Source organism: Scardinius erythrophthalmus, assembly GCF_964197995.2.
Source record: "Scardinius erythrophthalmus genome assembly, chromosome: 9".
NCBI lineage: Eukaryota > Metazoa > Chordata > Actinopteri > Cypriniformes > Leuciscidae > Scardinius > Scardinius erythrophthalmus.
In genome coordinates this window covers 3909792-3926858 of record NC_138229.1, presented here as the reverse complement: position 1 = coordinate 3926858, position 17067 = coordinate 3909792, and the positions used below count along the sequence as shown (strand labels likewise).

Sequence of the window (17067 nt, the reverse complement as noted above, 5' to 3'; positions counted from 1 at the left end):
GCGCCTGTTTTTCACACACAAGCACCGGGCACACCCCTCCTCGCGCTCCGGTACCGGCCAGGCACGCGTGCGTACGCATGGAGACGCAATGAGCAGCGCGCGCGCGCACACACACCACTACTACACTACTACAGAGAAACAGGGAGATAAATACTTTTTTTATCATTAGATACAGGTGTAAATAAAATAGCATAAGCTAATACTATTTTAATATTTAAAAATATGATATTGTTAAAAACAATAATATCTTGAATGAAAACCATAACTGATAGTCTTTAAACAGAATATCCCAAATATAGCACCATTTTAACACTAAATGTTGAAAAAGAAACTGTTGTTTTGTTTTTTTACAAAATATATTTTTATATAGACTTGCAATTATTTATTAAAAAGAGGATGTTGCCATTAACGGGCGATTTGAGTTGAAATACAGGAAATTAACCAGAAAAATACAGTAAATTTGTACGCAATATTAAAAAACAGAAAAACAAATCTGAAAGAAATGGCTTCTATAGGCTAAAGTGGCAGGTGTTTAGTGAGCTCCCTACACTTGAGCAATAGCAGGAAACCGGCTCTCTTATCAAACCTAAATGGAATGGAAACGGACTGGAAGGCCAAGAAATCTTTATGATGAGAAGTTTCTCAGAGTTTCCTCTTTGAGAAACTTTAAAAAGTCCACGTCACACTAAATACAGATTTTTGCTTAAAGAAGCCATACTGTTCAGATATTTATTTTTATTTTTATATTTTGTGTAGGCTACTTCATGTATTTTCAGTTGGTATCTTAAATATGGAATATGGACGTTGATATGGAAAAATAAATATGGATGTTCATTAAAACATTCGTAAACAACAAATTTGGTGGTGACCGAAGACTTTTGCACGGTGGGCCTACTGTACACACACACACACACACACACACACACACACACACACACACACACACACACACACACACACACACAATCAACTGATAGGCCTACCTTTTAGTTTGCACTCATATTTCTAAAATTCCCAGTGAGCATTTACCAAAACTTTAATCTTGATCTAAAAAAGCTACATTGCTGTAGTTTTTCAATTAACTTGTTTATCCAATAGCGCCATCATATTGTGAAAAAAATGCAGTACATCTCTGAAAATAAAAGTGAGATCCCAAACACTGAACACACAATCAAACATTTTGTTTTATAAGAATGGATGGAATAACATTGTGCAAAAGTAAGTTTATGCTTACATAAACAGGAGGAAAAGCATCAGAATTACTAACACACATCTATGTAATAAATATATATCTTTATTTGCACTTCATTAGTTTAAAAATGCAACAAGTTATAAATACCACAAAACTACTTAAACATGCCAAACTGTTTCAAATAACTAATATCAATGTATTATTCGTACAAAGAACTCTTCTATTTTGCAACGTCATGAGGATGTTTCAACTTTTGTTTTTTTGTAATGTAGTAAATACTGATACAATGATTGGCTGAGAGACTAAACCAAGACTTATTCTGTACAAAATGGAGGTTCATAAAGGCAACAAGTATTGCTACTAATTGAGAAGTTTTAAGAGCGTGTTGGGTTTAACTTTTTCAAGACAACGGATGCGTCATTGACAGTCTTTCTGCAGAACATGAAGTCAGTTCCTCTGGGAAGACCGACTATAAGCTTCATACACGGAGGCAAAATAAAATATAAATACAAACAAAAAGGTTCGAAAGAGAGCGCCTTGAACGCAAATACCAGTGGGGTTTTGCTGTAAATAATGATAAAATTATAGCAAATCTGACTCTAGATTCAATTACTATCCAAAATAAATGATAAATTTGCCAATCCTGCAGAGAAAGAAAGTAAAAAGCACTTGGTGAAAAGGATCATTAGAGTATCTCATAAGGTTACAATATGGCACAAGCCTGCAAACATGAACGTTTTGAGGTTAGTACTACACTCTCTTTAACACTACACAAAATCCACAGGTTTAGGTTGGTTATTAAACTTTCAAAGGACACACAAGTTAAAAAGTTAAATTTGAAAGGTTATTATAATAATAATACAGAACAAAAAAGCTATTTTTCACCTCAGCAGAAGACATTAGTCTCTCGAAGACAGACAACAGACTTCAGGTTTGGGTTGTTTAGTACAACACTGGTTTCTGATGCATTATAAACAACGCAAACGCGCTTCCACTACACAAGTACATCATCTTTCTATTAAGTTGACGTACAGTGAATATCATTAAAACTGTCCAGAACATTTACAGGTCATATTTCACTTCAAATGGATTTTTTTTCTTCTTTTTTTTTTTACAATTTTGCATAAAGATAATGAAAATCATGACATTATTTTTAAGAAAATTAAGCACATTTCCACTCATATCACTGTAATGATAAAGAAATTTCTGCATTATAATTATTTGTGAAAAACAATGAAACAATATTTGGTAATATTTGTTACATTGCCATTCTTTAAAGATGAAAACATTATGGTAATTAGAAGGGGCGGGGCTTAACTATCATAAAAATAATGTCAAATATAGCAAATTATTTTTTAAGCAAACTATTTTCTGCTTTTGATTTTGGGGTCAGATATGACCCAAATGTATTTATGATATTCATCCAATAAGTGATATAGTTTTGTTCGTTCCAGGCGCACAGGCCTCTGTATTGAAGGACAGTTGCTATGAAAAAAGCATAATTTCCCAAAAACCAGTTGCACTGCATATCTGGTGCCAGCTAATCAGTTCAGTTAAAATAGTGTTTCCAATCAAACACCAGCTATAAAGTTTTGTTATATTACACAACTAAATCATTCCTAGTCCTAACACAGGCAAATAACTCAATTCAACGTAAATCAGTGTTTTTTTGTTTGTTTTTTCAGGAACGCAGAGTGGTTTTAATTGAAGAGAACAAGTGTCCTTCAGTTAGTGACGCTGTCCGAGTATCAAATATCAACACGGTCCTCTTAAATGTCCCTTTTTATTCTCCATCCGCTCTCCACGGAGAAATAGCCCTTTCGGTGAGAGCATTTCCGTTCTGCTGTCCAGATCCGGCGCATAAAACAATGAACTCAGTCTGTGCGACACGACACCCAAATAATAACCTTCCTTTATTCTACTGGAGTGAAATGACACTGAAAGAGGCCTACTAAATAACAAAACTCTGAATAATGAGGTTAATCTTCTGTACACAGGTCCTTCACTAACGTTCTGCATTTTAGCTGTTCGTAAACTAGCGATGAATGGATTGTAGTGCAAAAAAAACACAACGGATAACACAAAATCCAACCTCAAAAACAGTAACGATGATAGAACGTAAGGCATAAAGACAAAAATTTCAACCCCAAAACCATTGCTGGTGATTAATAACGGGCCACAGGCGAAATAAATTAATTCCACTAGGCATGAAATGAAGATCCACTTCGCTTTTAATGCCAAATCGATTTGGAAAAGAGCTTCTTAATTTGAGGCCGGGAACGTTTTCCATTAGAAACACTGAATGAGTGCTTGAAACGTGAAGAGAAGCGAAAGACAAGGGTGGAGGATCCGTCATCCAATATAAACGGTAGTTTCTTGCTTCGGCTAAGAGTAAATGATACTACATAAATAGGAGCTGATGGGTTATGACACACGTTTGTACACATATGATGCGTGTTTGTGGCGCGTGTGCAGCAGTATCCGATAGGAAAGGCACGTGTCAGATCAACGCAATCGTGTGCTTCCCAGAAATGAGGTAGTGTATGTATGGGCCGTCAAAAATAAATGCATCTTTGTGTGTGTGATGATACGGATGTTCTTTATTGGCATCTAGAAGTACCAAAATATGGACTATAATTAATTGCACAGTCTATCATTTGTGCGAAATCTATAGCGAGGGAGGATTAAATGCTTTAAATATTGAGCGTTTTGTCTTTCATCTTCTCTGGTAATGACAGGCCATCATCTCATCAACCATGTGAGGGCATCAGGACATGGACCCCTGGTGGCGGGAGTCTGTAACAGCATGTGTTGGGTTATAAGAGCGAAGGAGGTGTTGGGTTTCTAAATAAAGCGTGAGCCGAGTCTCAACAGCAGCGCATGCGAGGTGGAGGCAGCTCTGGTGGGAATTCAGGTTCGGGCTGAAGGGACAGGACACTGTTGGACAGCTCTCTACTGGGGACTTCAAGTGGCATCTGTGGAAAAACACAACATTTTGTAAGATTATAAGACTCTTCACTGACTTGTCTGATGCACACTGCACACAAAAATGGCAAGATCTTGCTCAAAAGAGAAGCCAAACAGGGCTGCAAAATAATCGAAATAAAAAAAACCCGAAATGCATGTTGGGTCGGTTACAGGGGTGGTATAATGCGCTTTTCGAAAGATGTAAAATAAGTCTTTGACGTCCCCAGAGTGTGTATTGTGAAGTTTTAGCTTAAAATGGCCAACATATATTTTTATATAGCATGATAAAGTTGTACATTTTTGAGGGTGAGCAAAAATGCAGTTTTTGTGTCTGTCCCTTTAAATGCAAATGAGCTGCTGCTCCCGGCACAGAGGGCGGAGCTTAAAGAGTTTGTGTCCTTTTACCTCACACACACATGCACTGAAAAATGTCATAAACTTTTAGCCTTTTATGTTTAAACCGGATTCGGACAAAGATGGAGAGACTCAAGAAGTGACAACATTTCTGAATGGTTATTTGGTAAATTTATGAAGCTTATGTGTAGTTATCTTCTAATTATTGATTAGCACTTTCTGTCATGATAATCTATAAATCGTGCTCCGGGGGCGGGGTTTATGTAAATTCTAGGGTTAGTGATGTCATGTAGTCTCTACCAGCTGTTTGTTGTAGTCCTTAAAAAGCGATTTCTTAAAAATAAAATATCTCCCTTTGCTTTGAATTTTGAGCATCGTAACTTTGCAGATGTTGTTTATGATCAAACAGCAACATTACACACTAACTAAAGTTAGAAAAGTGAAATCATATTCAACCACCCCTTTAAAACGTGCATTTTTTAACGCAAAATGCACTGACCATCTTCCTTAACTTGTAATGAGAAGCACTTATAAACCAGCTGTTGTTAAAAGAGATGCTTTAAAGGCTCCCTGCGGTTTTCAGCCAAAAATAAAAGCTTGACATTTGAAAATGAAGAAATAAAGACATATTGCAAATTTACCGTTCTTTATTTGACAAAAACATATGATGTGATGTAGTGAAATGTTTTATTCTTAGTTCCCCGTCCCACAATGCAACAGCAATGGAATAAATAACACATTAAGGACATACACAAACATAGTAAAAAATATAATATGATAAATATAATAAACTATGAAGTAATCATGTGTTTTAGTTCTGTTTTCATGTTTGTTTTATTGATTAATTAAAAATCAAATCACAATTAGAATGTTTTCTCCAAATCGTGCAGCCCTAATGGGGAATGAGGAAGAAATAACACATAACTACTGCATTTGCAAAAGTTTGTGGAATCAAATCTTTGATCATCTTAAGATATTTAAAGTTTTTGTTCAGTATATAAATGGAATATCTCGCCTGCTTTGGTCTCCTAAATGTCATGTTCAAAACAAACTTCAGTTGATTACATGCTGTTCCTTCCTGTCTAAGTGAGCTGTTCTTGGCCGTAATAAACTGGAAAATGGGTCTGACTTTATGCCAATAGTCAAATTCTGGCTTTTGACATCCTAAAAACTCTGTTTAGCTCTTGGTGACACTATTTGAGCCAGAAACACCCATGATAGCTGATGAATGCCACATTCTCAGTCAAACTCACGATACTTTATCAAATGTTTTAAAGTGAACATTGTGGTGGGCAAAGAATTCATCAAAACAGTTAAAGGAACACGCCGACGTTTTGGGACTTTAGCTTATTCACCGTATCCCCCAGTAGTGATCGACCGATATATCGGTCGGCCGACAAATCGGCCCGATATTTGCGGGTTTGACGTGTATCGGCATCGGCCGATACGCGGCTGCTGCGTTCGCCGATAGTTTTTTCCCGGCATTATTTACAGACAGGCGTCCGCAGGCAGCTCTGAATTGCTGGAGACGATGCAGTTCACGTGCAGCCCATGCACTGCCCCTCCCACACTAGCAGAGTGCTGGAAGCCTCTTCAAGACAACGGCAAGTTTTAAACTTTCAAAGCATCTTTTAACTGTTTGACTTAGCTGAAATATTGCCATACACTTTAAAAGTGGAAACACGTTGCTCTATATGTGCGTGCAACTAAGCAAGTTTGTGGGTCCAAATGGAAAACGCAAATGCCTCATCTATAAAACTGCTTGTCATTGTATTTAAGGAGCTGCAAATAGCTAAGTTTGAGGCCATCCATATGCATACGGCAGCTGTTACGAACACTGGTCATAGGATTAAATAATGCCGATGTTGTTCCGTGATATTTGTGGGAGTTTTATTCAGCGACCACCTGGCTGAGGTTTGGACGTGTGCTCATAAAAGAAGCGACGCAGTTGCGACACGCATGCGATGCAGCGCGCTCGTTTGTCCAGGCGCTTCTATGCCGTGGTGAGATGAAAACAAATACATTTTTTAGGGCCTGTTCACATATCGCGTCTTTTGCGCGCTCAAGTTCGTTATTTCAAATGTAGGCTCATAATGGAAGCGACGCGCTTGTTTTTTCCAAGCGCGTCCGTGCCGCATCAAGATAAAAACATCTCAACTTTTCAGAATGCCGCATCTGTGGTGGAATAATAATACGACAGTATCGAAAACTCGGCCGAACAGCTGATCATAGCTGGACAGGGCGGGTTTTTATTTCTCATCTCCATAAATATATGTAGTCGTAAAGGGCAGGAAATAAATTAATCCTTCCTCCATGTCATCATGGAGAGCGCAGTTCATGGCTGCATAGCAAAGACAGACGTTTATTATGCTGCTTGCTTGTTGCTACTGTATGCAATAGTGTAATTATTTTATTCATGCTTAATATTTATTTTCAGAATTTACTTAAAGAATTTGAATTATGCTTAAATATTTATTTTCAGTAATTTTAGCACTGAACTTTTTTTTACTTCAATAATAAAGTTCAATAAATGTTCCTTTTTTAAATTGAGACTTGTAACGTTTGTTATCATCATTGTGTCATTTTTATGATTTAAATTGAGTGAGCAAAAGCAGTATCGGCTCCAAATATCGGCCCAAGAAAATCGGCAGCCCGTATCGGTCATCGGCTAAGGCTGATGAAAAAAAAAAACGGTATCGGCATCGGCACTAAAAAATCCATATCGGTCGATCCCTATCCCCCAGAGTTAGATAAGTCCACACACACCCTTCTCATCTCCGTGTGTGCTGTAACTCTGTCTGACGCACCCACCGCTAGCCTAGCTTAGCACAAAGACTGGAGGTAAACGGCTCCAGCTAGCATACTGCTCCCAATAAGTGACAAAATAACGCCAAGATTTTCCTATTTACATGTTGTGATTTGTATAGTCTCAGCGTGTACGAATAACAAGGTCACATGACACACAGCCATCTTCTAACCGTATACATACTGGGAACTATATTCTCAGAAGGCGAAGCACTGCTACTTGGGCGGAGTGATTTACTTACAGCACCTGAGAAGCCCCGTGGTGAGGAGCAGAGAGTTCTCTCAGAGTTGGAGTAAATCACTCCGCCCAAGTCTGTGTCTCATGTGACCTTGTTATTCGTACACGCTGAGACTATACAAATCACAACATGTAAATAGGAAAATGTTGGCGTTATTTTGTCACTTATTGGGAGCAGTATGCTAGCTGGAGCCGTTTACCTCCAGTCTTTGTGCTAAGCTAGGCTAGCGGTGGGTGTGTCAGACAGAGTTACGGCACGCACAGAGATGAGAAGGGTATGTATGGACTTATCTAACTCTGGGGGATACGGTAAATAAGCTAAAGTCCCAAAAAGTCAGTGTGTTCCTTTAATAAAACAGCTCCACTTACCTTACTCAAAATATCATCAACTAGTTTAAGGAAAATCTCATCCACGTTAAAGTTATCCTTGGCACTGGCCTCACAGAAACGCATCCCTGATATCCGTGAAGCAAACTGCCATCAGAGAAGAAAAAACAAAGTACTTTATTTCAGTGTGACGGTTCTCCTGAATGGGTTAAATATTCAAAATAATTTAATATTTGTTACATTTCAAATGCAATCAGTTCTCTTCTAGAATATTACCACACCTAGCTATCATATATAACTTCAGAAGATTTATGGACTGCTTTTATGATACTCTTGAAAGACACTGGATTGAGTAAATAATGTTTGGGTGAACTAAAGTGTGTTCTCGCACACTAATAGAGTACGTTTTAGTCTCAGTGGGTTTGGAAAGGTTGGCGGAGGCATTATTTAGAGCATTCAAAGAATCTCTTTGTGGAGAACTCAGGATAATAATGTCCCTGTGTCCAGGGCTTTGGACAGTGGACTGTAAGACATTTTCCTCCACCAAACTAAATGTCAAGGTAAACCTGAGACAGCATTATAGAGCTGAATTCAAAATGCCAAATTTAGGTTATACTACAGAAATAACAACAGGGCTGCTCGATTTTGGAGAAAAATGCAATATGCGATAACTCATTAAATAATGCGATATTCGATATGCAATACAGTGTGTAAAATAAACTTAAATTATCTTTAAAATTATATAACCTACATACGTTTCACATTCTTTTTGTGACAAGAAAACATCCCTACAACTTCTGAAAGTGAACATCAGTGTTGCATAAGAAGTGTTATTTTAACATCAGTGTTAATCAAGCTTGTTTCCGCCACTGAATAAAACATTTTAAAAGATAATTGCAACTTTTTATCTCACAATTGCGAGTTTACATCTCGCAATTCTGACTTTATTTCTCAGAATTGCGAGATATAAAGTCAGAATTGCATGAAATAAAGTCAGAATTGCGAGATATAAAGTCGCAATTGCGTCATATAAAGTCATAATTCGGATTTTTTTTTTGCAATTGCGACTTTATATCACGCAATTCTGACTTTATAACACATAATTGCGAGTTTATATCTCACAATTCTGACATCTTTTCTCAGAATTGTGAGATATAAAGTCCAATTCTAAGGGGAAGAAAAAGACAGACTTTTTTTTTTTTTACCTTAGAATAGTTTATAAAAAAAGTCACAATTCTGACTTTATAACACGCAATTGCGACTTTATATCATGCAATTCTGACTTTATATCTCCCAATTGCGTGATATAAAGTCAGAATTCTGAGATATAAAGTCAGAATTGCGTGATATAAAGTCGCAATTGCGAGAAAAAAAGTCAGAATTCTGACTTTCTAACACGCAATTGTGACTTTATATCTCGCAATTCTGACTTTAAAACACGCAATTGCAACTTTATTTCACACAATTCTGACTTTATATCTCGCAATTCTGAGAAATAAAGACAGAATTGCGAGATGTAAACTCGCAATTGTGAGATAAAAAGTCGCAATTATCTTTTATTTATTTTTATTTTGTGGCGGAAACAAGCTTCCATAGTTACATTATTCTCATGATGTCTGAAAATAAATCATGAAGGAAAACTGATAGCTCATCCAGTCAAACTGATGGATCAGCTTTATTTGTAGGGCAACCTTATGATTCGAAATGATTAGTTTCAGTCTTTTTAAATGGAAGTTCCCCAAACCGGAAGTGCCACCCATAATTCAAAACGCAGTTAACCTGTCAGGAATAAGGTGGACAGAGGAGCTGCAATAATGTACAGTATGTGAAAAACAATGTATTTTTTAAAGCATGTTAAGCTATTCTGTGTTACACTCATAATAGCATCATATGACCACTTTAGATGGTCAGAAAAGAACAGAAATGTTGCCTTGATAACTAAATGAAATAAGTTTAGATTGAAATGTACTAAAATGACTAAAAGTAACGATAAATAGAAATAAATATTTAAAAAAAATTAAAAAAGCACGACAAAATTTCTAAAATGTACAAAATATAACAATAAAAGCTAGAATTGTTTGGAAATGCATACAATTGAAGGATGCTTAGAAACGCATTATGCACATTTTCTGCATGCATGACCTAAAATACAACCAGATATCATATCCCACAATGCAATGCACTCAACGTGACCTTCTATAGTGTGATGAATGAACTGAAACTACATTCTTAACTTTTAACAGCCCAATCACATAATATAAATAATACTAAAATAACAGTGGCCTCACCCTCTCAGCTTGTTGCCGAGAGATGGCGCGATCAGACTCGCAGTCCAGTTTGTTCCCAACCAATAAGAGCTCAGCATCCTCTGACGCATACTGCACAGAACCAGACCCAAAGGTTAGATAACTGCAGCACAACCGAAAATGAATCAGTGTTTTTGATGTTTGAGCACCTTGTCTATCATCTTCATCCATTTAGGCAGGTCTTCAAAGGTTTCCTGCTTGGTGATGTCGTAGACCAGCACGATGCCTTTAGCGCCGCGATAATACGCCGACGTGATGCTGTTAAACCTCTCCTGACCTGCTGTGTCCCTGCAATTATTCACCGTAATTAGACTCTCATAGCATTCAGAGTGGGGAATACATCATATGTTAGACTGCAGAAGAAAGAGCATTGATTTAACAGTGCAATGTGTCTCTATAATCACAGGTGGTTGGAGGGGAGAAGATGAAAAGGTAAGAGGGATTTGTGGAGACAGCTGAAAAAGAAATCAATTTGTTTAATTTCTATCACAGATTCGAAAGACAAAAAACATGCACTCAATGATTCACTCAAAATAAGAACAGGAAGTTCAAAATAAAGACTTTTACTTTAATTATTTCAAGGAGCATTCATATGTCTCAGCAGTCTTTCATGAGAGGATTTTTCACATCGTGATTCAAAGGGAAAAGAAAAAACACATGACAGATGTTTATCTCCTCGTTTTTACTGTACCTTATCCACCCTAGTCTGGTTGCATTTTTCCAAAACAGGATATGATGTCACAATGAGGACCGGTGAGGCGTCACATGTCAATGAGCAGTTAAGACGGACAGTGAAGGAGCCGAGGATGCTGGGAAGCTGGACGTGAGCGGACATGTGTTACAGACACGGTTCACAAGCAGACATCTGAAGGAGTGTGTTGTGAGAGAAGCCGGTGTGTTTCAGGGTCAAAGGGAAATGAAATAATCCTAAAGTGGGTGGGTGGGTTAGTATTAGTTTGCGATTGGTTAGTAGATGACTGACCCAGACTCCACTGGAACAAACAAGTTATGGAATAACAATACAGAACAGAATAGAACTTCTAAAATAGTATAGAACCATTTAAATTACGTAGAACAGAACTAGGGATGCTCATGATTAATCTATGATTGATTCATTGTTGTTGTTAATTTAATTGATTATTCTAATCCATTGTTTTTTTTAATCTATTTTGAAAAAATAATAAAAAAATTAAGCAGACTCAAAATTCACAATCAGAAAGTCTTGTATCTGCATTTTCTATAAGTGCCACATTATCAGTTATAAATGAACTGTGATTTAAACAAATTAAAACTTATGTTAAACAGCCTGACTGTATTAAAAGGGAAAATGCAGATCATTTTTAATTATTTGGAGTCCTCCACATGTGATTTTCTGAATTAATTTTAAATCACAATCAACCACGGCAATTCAAAATTCCTGAAAATTGGCATCCCAACTCTATCTGAATAGAAATGTACAGAATAGACCCAAATGAAATCAAACAAAACCGAAACAAGTAGAATCTAATAGAATTTGACAGAGACAAACCAAATAAAAGAGAATAGAACAGAACTGGACAGATCAGAGCAGTCAAATAGAAGAAACAGAGGATTATACATTAGAACCAAACCACAAGAGAACTGGACACAATAATCAAACCGGAAAGAATCAAACTGAATAGAATAGAATCTGAAAGAATCAAAGTACATAGAATAGAATCTGAAAGAATCAAACTGAATAGAATCTGAAAGAATCAAACTGAATAGAATAGAATTTGAAAGAATCAAACTGAATAGAATAGAATCTGAAAGAATCAAACTGAATAGAATCTGAAAGAATCAAACTGAATAGAATAGAATCTGAAAGAATCAAATTAATAGAATAGAATCTGAAAGAATCAAACTGAATAGAATAGAATTTGAAAGAATCAAACTGAATAGAATAGAATCTGAAAGAATCACACTGAATAGAATAGAATCTGAAAGAATCAAACTACATAGAATAGAATCTGAAAGAATCAAATTAATAGAATAGAATCTGAAAGAATCAAACTGAATAGAATAGAATCTGAAAGAATCAAACTACATAGAAAGAATAGAATCTGAAAGAATCAAATTAATAGAATAGAATCTGAAAGAATCACACTACATAGAATAGAATCTGAAAGAATCAAACTGAATAGAATAGAATCTGAAAGAATCAAACTGAATAGAATAGAATCTGAAAGAATAAAACTGAATAGAATAGAATCTGAAAGAATCAAACTACATAGAATAGAATCTGAAAGAATCAAACTACATAGAATAGAATCTGAAAGAATCAAACTGAATAGAATAGAATCTGAAAGAATCAAACTGTATAGAATAAAATCTGAAAGAATCAAACTGAATAGAATAGAATCTGAAAGAATCAAACTATATAGAATAGAATCAGATACTGAATAGAATAGAATCTGAAAAAATCAAACTGAATAGAATAGAATCTGAAAGAATCAAATGAATAGAATAGAATCTGAAAGAATCAAACTGTATAGAATAGGACCTGAAAGAATCAAACTGAATAGAATAGAATCTGAAAGAATCAAACTACATAGAATAGAATCTGAAAGAATCAAACTACATAGAATAGAATCTGAAAGAATCAAATTGAATGGAATAGAATCTGAAAGAATCAAACTACATAGAATAGAATCTGAAAGAATCAAATTGAATGGAATAGAATCTGAAAGAATCAAACTGAATAGAATAGAATCTGAAAGTATCAAACTGAATAGAATAGAATTAACAGCCAGCGGTCGGCGGGATTGATAAGGAGAAGGTAAGCAGGGACGTACATGGACATACATGGACATACATTTCAGTTAGTGAGATGATATTAGTGATATCACACTTTAAATGCACATAATTACATTCACTGTTGAATTCTGGGATGCTGCGAGTGTGTAATCACAGATTTGATGAGTTTATGGTAATGCTTTAATAACCCCAGATATGCTTTCTAACATAATTTTAAATCTAGCTGTGAGTTTAGTACACTCAAGGCCTCAGTGTTAGTTAACGGCTGGTTAACCGTAAGCAAACACATCAATCTCAAAAGCTACACATGAAAGATGTTTGGCTGGGTCTCAGAGACTCCGCTCTGGAATGAATGACTTTGTGCCGAGCGACTTGATCTCATGTGCTTCTGAGACACAGGAAGTGACATGGCGGGCTGAGTCAATGATAAGGACACAGCACTTCCTCTCCACTCACCAGATCTGTAACCTGATCTTCTTTCCCCTCAGCTCCACTGTTTTGATTTTAAAATCCACACCTTCAAAACCACAGACAAAACAAAAAGAAATAAGATCAGTCAAACTCTTCAAAATTCATGCTAATCAAACTCATAATTGAAATCATTCATATTTAATGTACATATTTGTGTCCGGCATGTCGCAGCAGCTGTGTGAACCTGTGTCTGGCTATTCTGGGATACTGGGTTAGATAGCAGCATGCAAATAATCTGAGCCTGTCATGAGTGAGTGATAACCTTGCCGTAACAGTTTCATGTAGTTAAAGGCTAAAAATCACTGATTTTGTATCAAAGGGTTTTATAATTTAAAGGGATACTTCACCGATTAGCATTAAGCTTTGTATCAGTAGAAACCCGGTAGTATTTTCGAGTGCGTGCTTCCCTCCCTCGTGTCCCCCTGAGACGAGAGATTTCTGTATTGTGTGTCTGGAAAAAAAACTCAGATGACGCAAAAATCATCATTTATCGTCATCAGAGTCTCTTTTGTCCAGAGGCGAGAGACTACAGCCAGTAGGAGGAGCTCGTTCCGCATGTGTTCAACCCGCCCATAGGGGGATCTCACGATAAAACGCCATCTTTTCAGTTTCCAGTCGACTAGTAGCCTAGCTGTATCATTTCTCCCGACACTGCCCTCTGTAACCGGTAGGCGTGGCTTGGGAGTGTCCTCATAGGGCAGCGAAGCAAGTGCATTCTGGGAGTTGTAGTCTTTCATCCACATGAGCCAAACATACATTTTCTGGCGTTTCTCAGTCTAGAAGGCACCAACTTCTAAAATAATTTCACATTTCTGCTACATAAATGACCCAATTTAAATACACATTCATCTTTCCAGCAGTGAAATATCCCTTTAAATACATTTTTGTGTGTTCTCTTAATGTGCTGCTGTTCACATGACTGATGCAGATTGATTCAGCGCTTGGCAGATCTCTCGTGTAATGACATTACAGAAGAACTGGGCACGAGAATGAGGGATGAAAATAGTTTAGACACAAACTAAACTGACATTAAAACCCTTTTAAATCATCTGAATTGCTTTTATTCATTTGTGTTATTATTATATTTTAACAAACTATTATTATTATTATATCAAATGAAATGTCACAAGCCAAGAAGTGATTTTCATATAATGGTTTTCTTTGTATGTATATATGTATACTCTCTCTCTCTCTCTCTCTCTCTCTATATATATATATATAAAATTTACACACATCTCCACAATAAACTAATACCCATGAAACCATCTAATCACTGTTAACTACCAAAGCTATCCAAACTAGCTATAGTTATCAATCTATACTAAACTAGTATGTCAAGTTAGCTATGTATAATCATTATAATAACCATCTATGGTTTACTAAGTACACTATGATAACAATCTGCAGCTTACAAATTATTCAGATACAAATAGGCTATTACTCCATACTGTCCATAGTATATTAATAGCTATACGGGATATAATTAACTAGCCATACTAAACCAATGAGTTTATTAATTACCAATAGTTAGCCATCTAGTTTACTAATAGTTCACTATTTATACTATACTAAACTGTATGTATTGTCCCCTCATTATCTATCTATCTAGTGAACGATCCATAACTTGGACAGTTGAACTGGAATTTATTTGTTTTGTGAGCAGGTAAACACAATAACGTGGTATGTATTGTTATAATAACGAGGTATAAAGATAATAGGCACTAGTACACAAATAAACTGACAGTCATTGTTGTTTACCATCCAGACTGACTGACAGCTGCTCCATCTATTTCTGTCAGTATTTCTCAATAGTTTGTCTTACCCACAGTGGACTTGCACGCCTCGCAGAAGGTGTCATCCGTGAATCTCTCCATAAGGCTGGTCTTTCCCACACCGCGGGAGCCGATGATGATCACCTGTAGTTTATAATCAGCGGCTCTGGGCGGCATCTTCCTGCGGCGCTGCGACGCTCCCACAGCGGGTGAGCCTCCACCGGCCCTCCGCTGGACCCCGAAGCCCGACTCCATCCACCACTAACGGCCAGTCCACATCTGCCACACGGCCAGCCCGCTTCAAACACACCCGCGCATCACGGAGGGGAACTTTAAAACACTTTAAAGCGGCTTTTCGGAAGAGTTTGTCAAAGTTTTCAGTCAGTCAGTCAGTTGTTGTCCAGCACTGGGAATTCGAGAGCGGCCGTGACGTCACCACCACTTCCGGTTCCGACGCATTCCAAAGGAAGAGCGGAGCAAAGTTCCCTTTTAGAATAAACACACTTGGGACGATTCATCACTTAGAAATAATATTTCATATCCATAGCAGACATATGTTGCTTTTTCAATAGTTATTTACTAGAAAAGCACCATCATTCTACCTGATATTTCAGCCACTATTAACTATATATTATTTTATTAGTCTATAGTCTTCATTTTTTTTATTATGTCAAGTCAAGTCACCTTTATTTATATAGAAATTTTTACAATACAGACTGTTTCAAAGCAACTTTACAGTGATAATAGGAAAATAATGCAACAAAGTTTGTTTCTGCTGTACAGCAGATATAGAAGAAAATAGTGTCGTAGTCCAGCATAGTTCAGAGATATTAATTTAGTTAATTATATAATTATTAATTAATATATATATATATATATATATATATATATATATATATATATATATATATAGATACAGTACCAGTCAAAAGTTTGGAAACATTACTATTCTTAATGTTTTTGAAAGAAGTCTCTTATGCTCATGCTCTTATGCTGCAGTAAAAAAAAAAAAAAAAAACAGTAATATTATGAAATATTATTACAATTTAAAATAATGGTTCTCTTTTTTAATATATTTTAAAATGTAATTTATTTTTGTGATGCAAAGCTGAATTTTCATCAGCAAGTACTCCAGTCTTTGGTGTCTTATGATCCTTCAGAAATCATTCTAATATGATGATTTGATACTCAGTTATTATCAATGATGGTTATGAGTTATGCTGTTTAATATATTCTTTTGGAATACTTTTTTCAGGATTCATTGATGAGTAAAACGTTAACAGCATTTATTCATAAAAACAGCATTTATTCAAAATAAAAACATTTCTAACGATATAAATCGTAACCATCACCTTTTATCAATTTAACACATTCTTGTTGAATTAAAGTACTAATTTCTTTAAAAAAAATAGTTATTGTTCCCAAACTTTTGAACGGTAGTGTATATTGTTACAAAAGATTTCTATTCTAAATAAATACAGTTCTTTTTAACTTTTTATTTATCAAATAATCCTGAAAAAAATTTTCTCAGGTTATAAAAAAAATATTAAGCAGCACAACTGTTTCCAACATTGATCATAAATCATCATATTAGAATGATTTCTGAAGGATCATAAGACACCAAAGACTGGAGTACTTGCTGATGAAAATTCAGCTTTGCATCACAAAATAAATTACATTTTAAAGTATATTAAAAAAGAGAACCATTATTTTAAATTGTAATATAATATTTCATAATATTACGGGTTTTTTTTGTTTTTTGTTTTTTAACTGCAGGCTTGATGAGCATAAGAGACTTCTTTCAAAAACATTAAAAATAGTAATGTTTCCAAACTTTTGACTACTGTATATATATAGCTG

At 35.8% G+C, this 17067-nt stretch overlaps 1 protein-coding gene across 1 annotated transcript; it reads right to left on the bottom strand.

Moving 5' to 3' along the window:
• Positions 1-1166: 1166 nt before the first annotated feature.
• rab12 (RAB12, member RAS oncogene family) lies at positions 1167-15752 on the bottom strand. Its single transcript, XM_081375442.1, has 6 exons — positions 15258-15752; positions 13421-13481; positions 10339-10477; positions 10172-10261; positions 7926-8030; positions 1167-4167 (listed from the first exon to the last, which is right to left on the bottom strand). The coding sequence occupies exons 1-6, from the start codon at positions 15460-15462 to the stop codon at positions 4060-4062; spliced, it is 708 nt and encodes a 235-aa protein (XP_081231568.1). The 5' UTR covers positions 15463-15752; the 3' UTR covers positions 1167-4059.
• Between the last annotated feature and the right edge of the window lie 1315 nt (positions 15753-17067).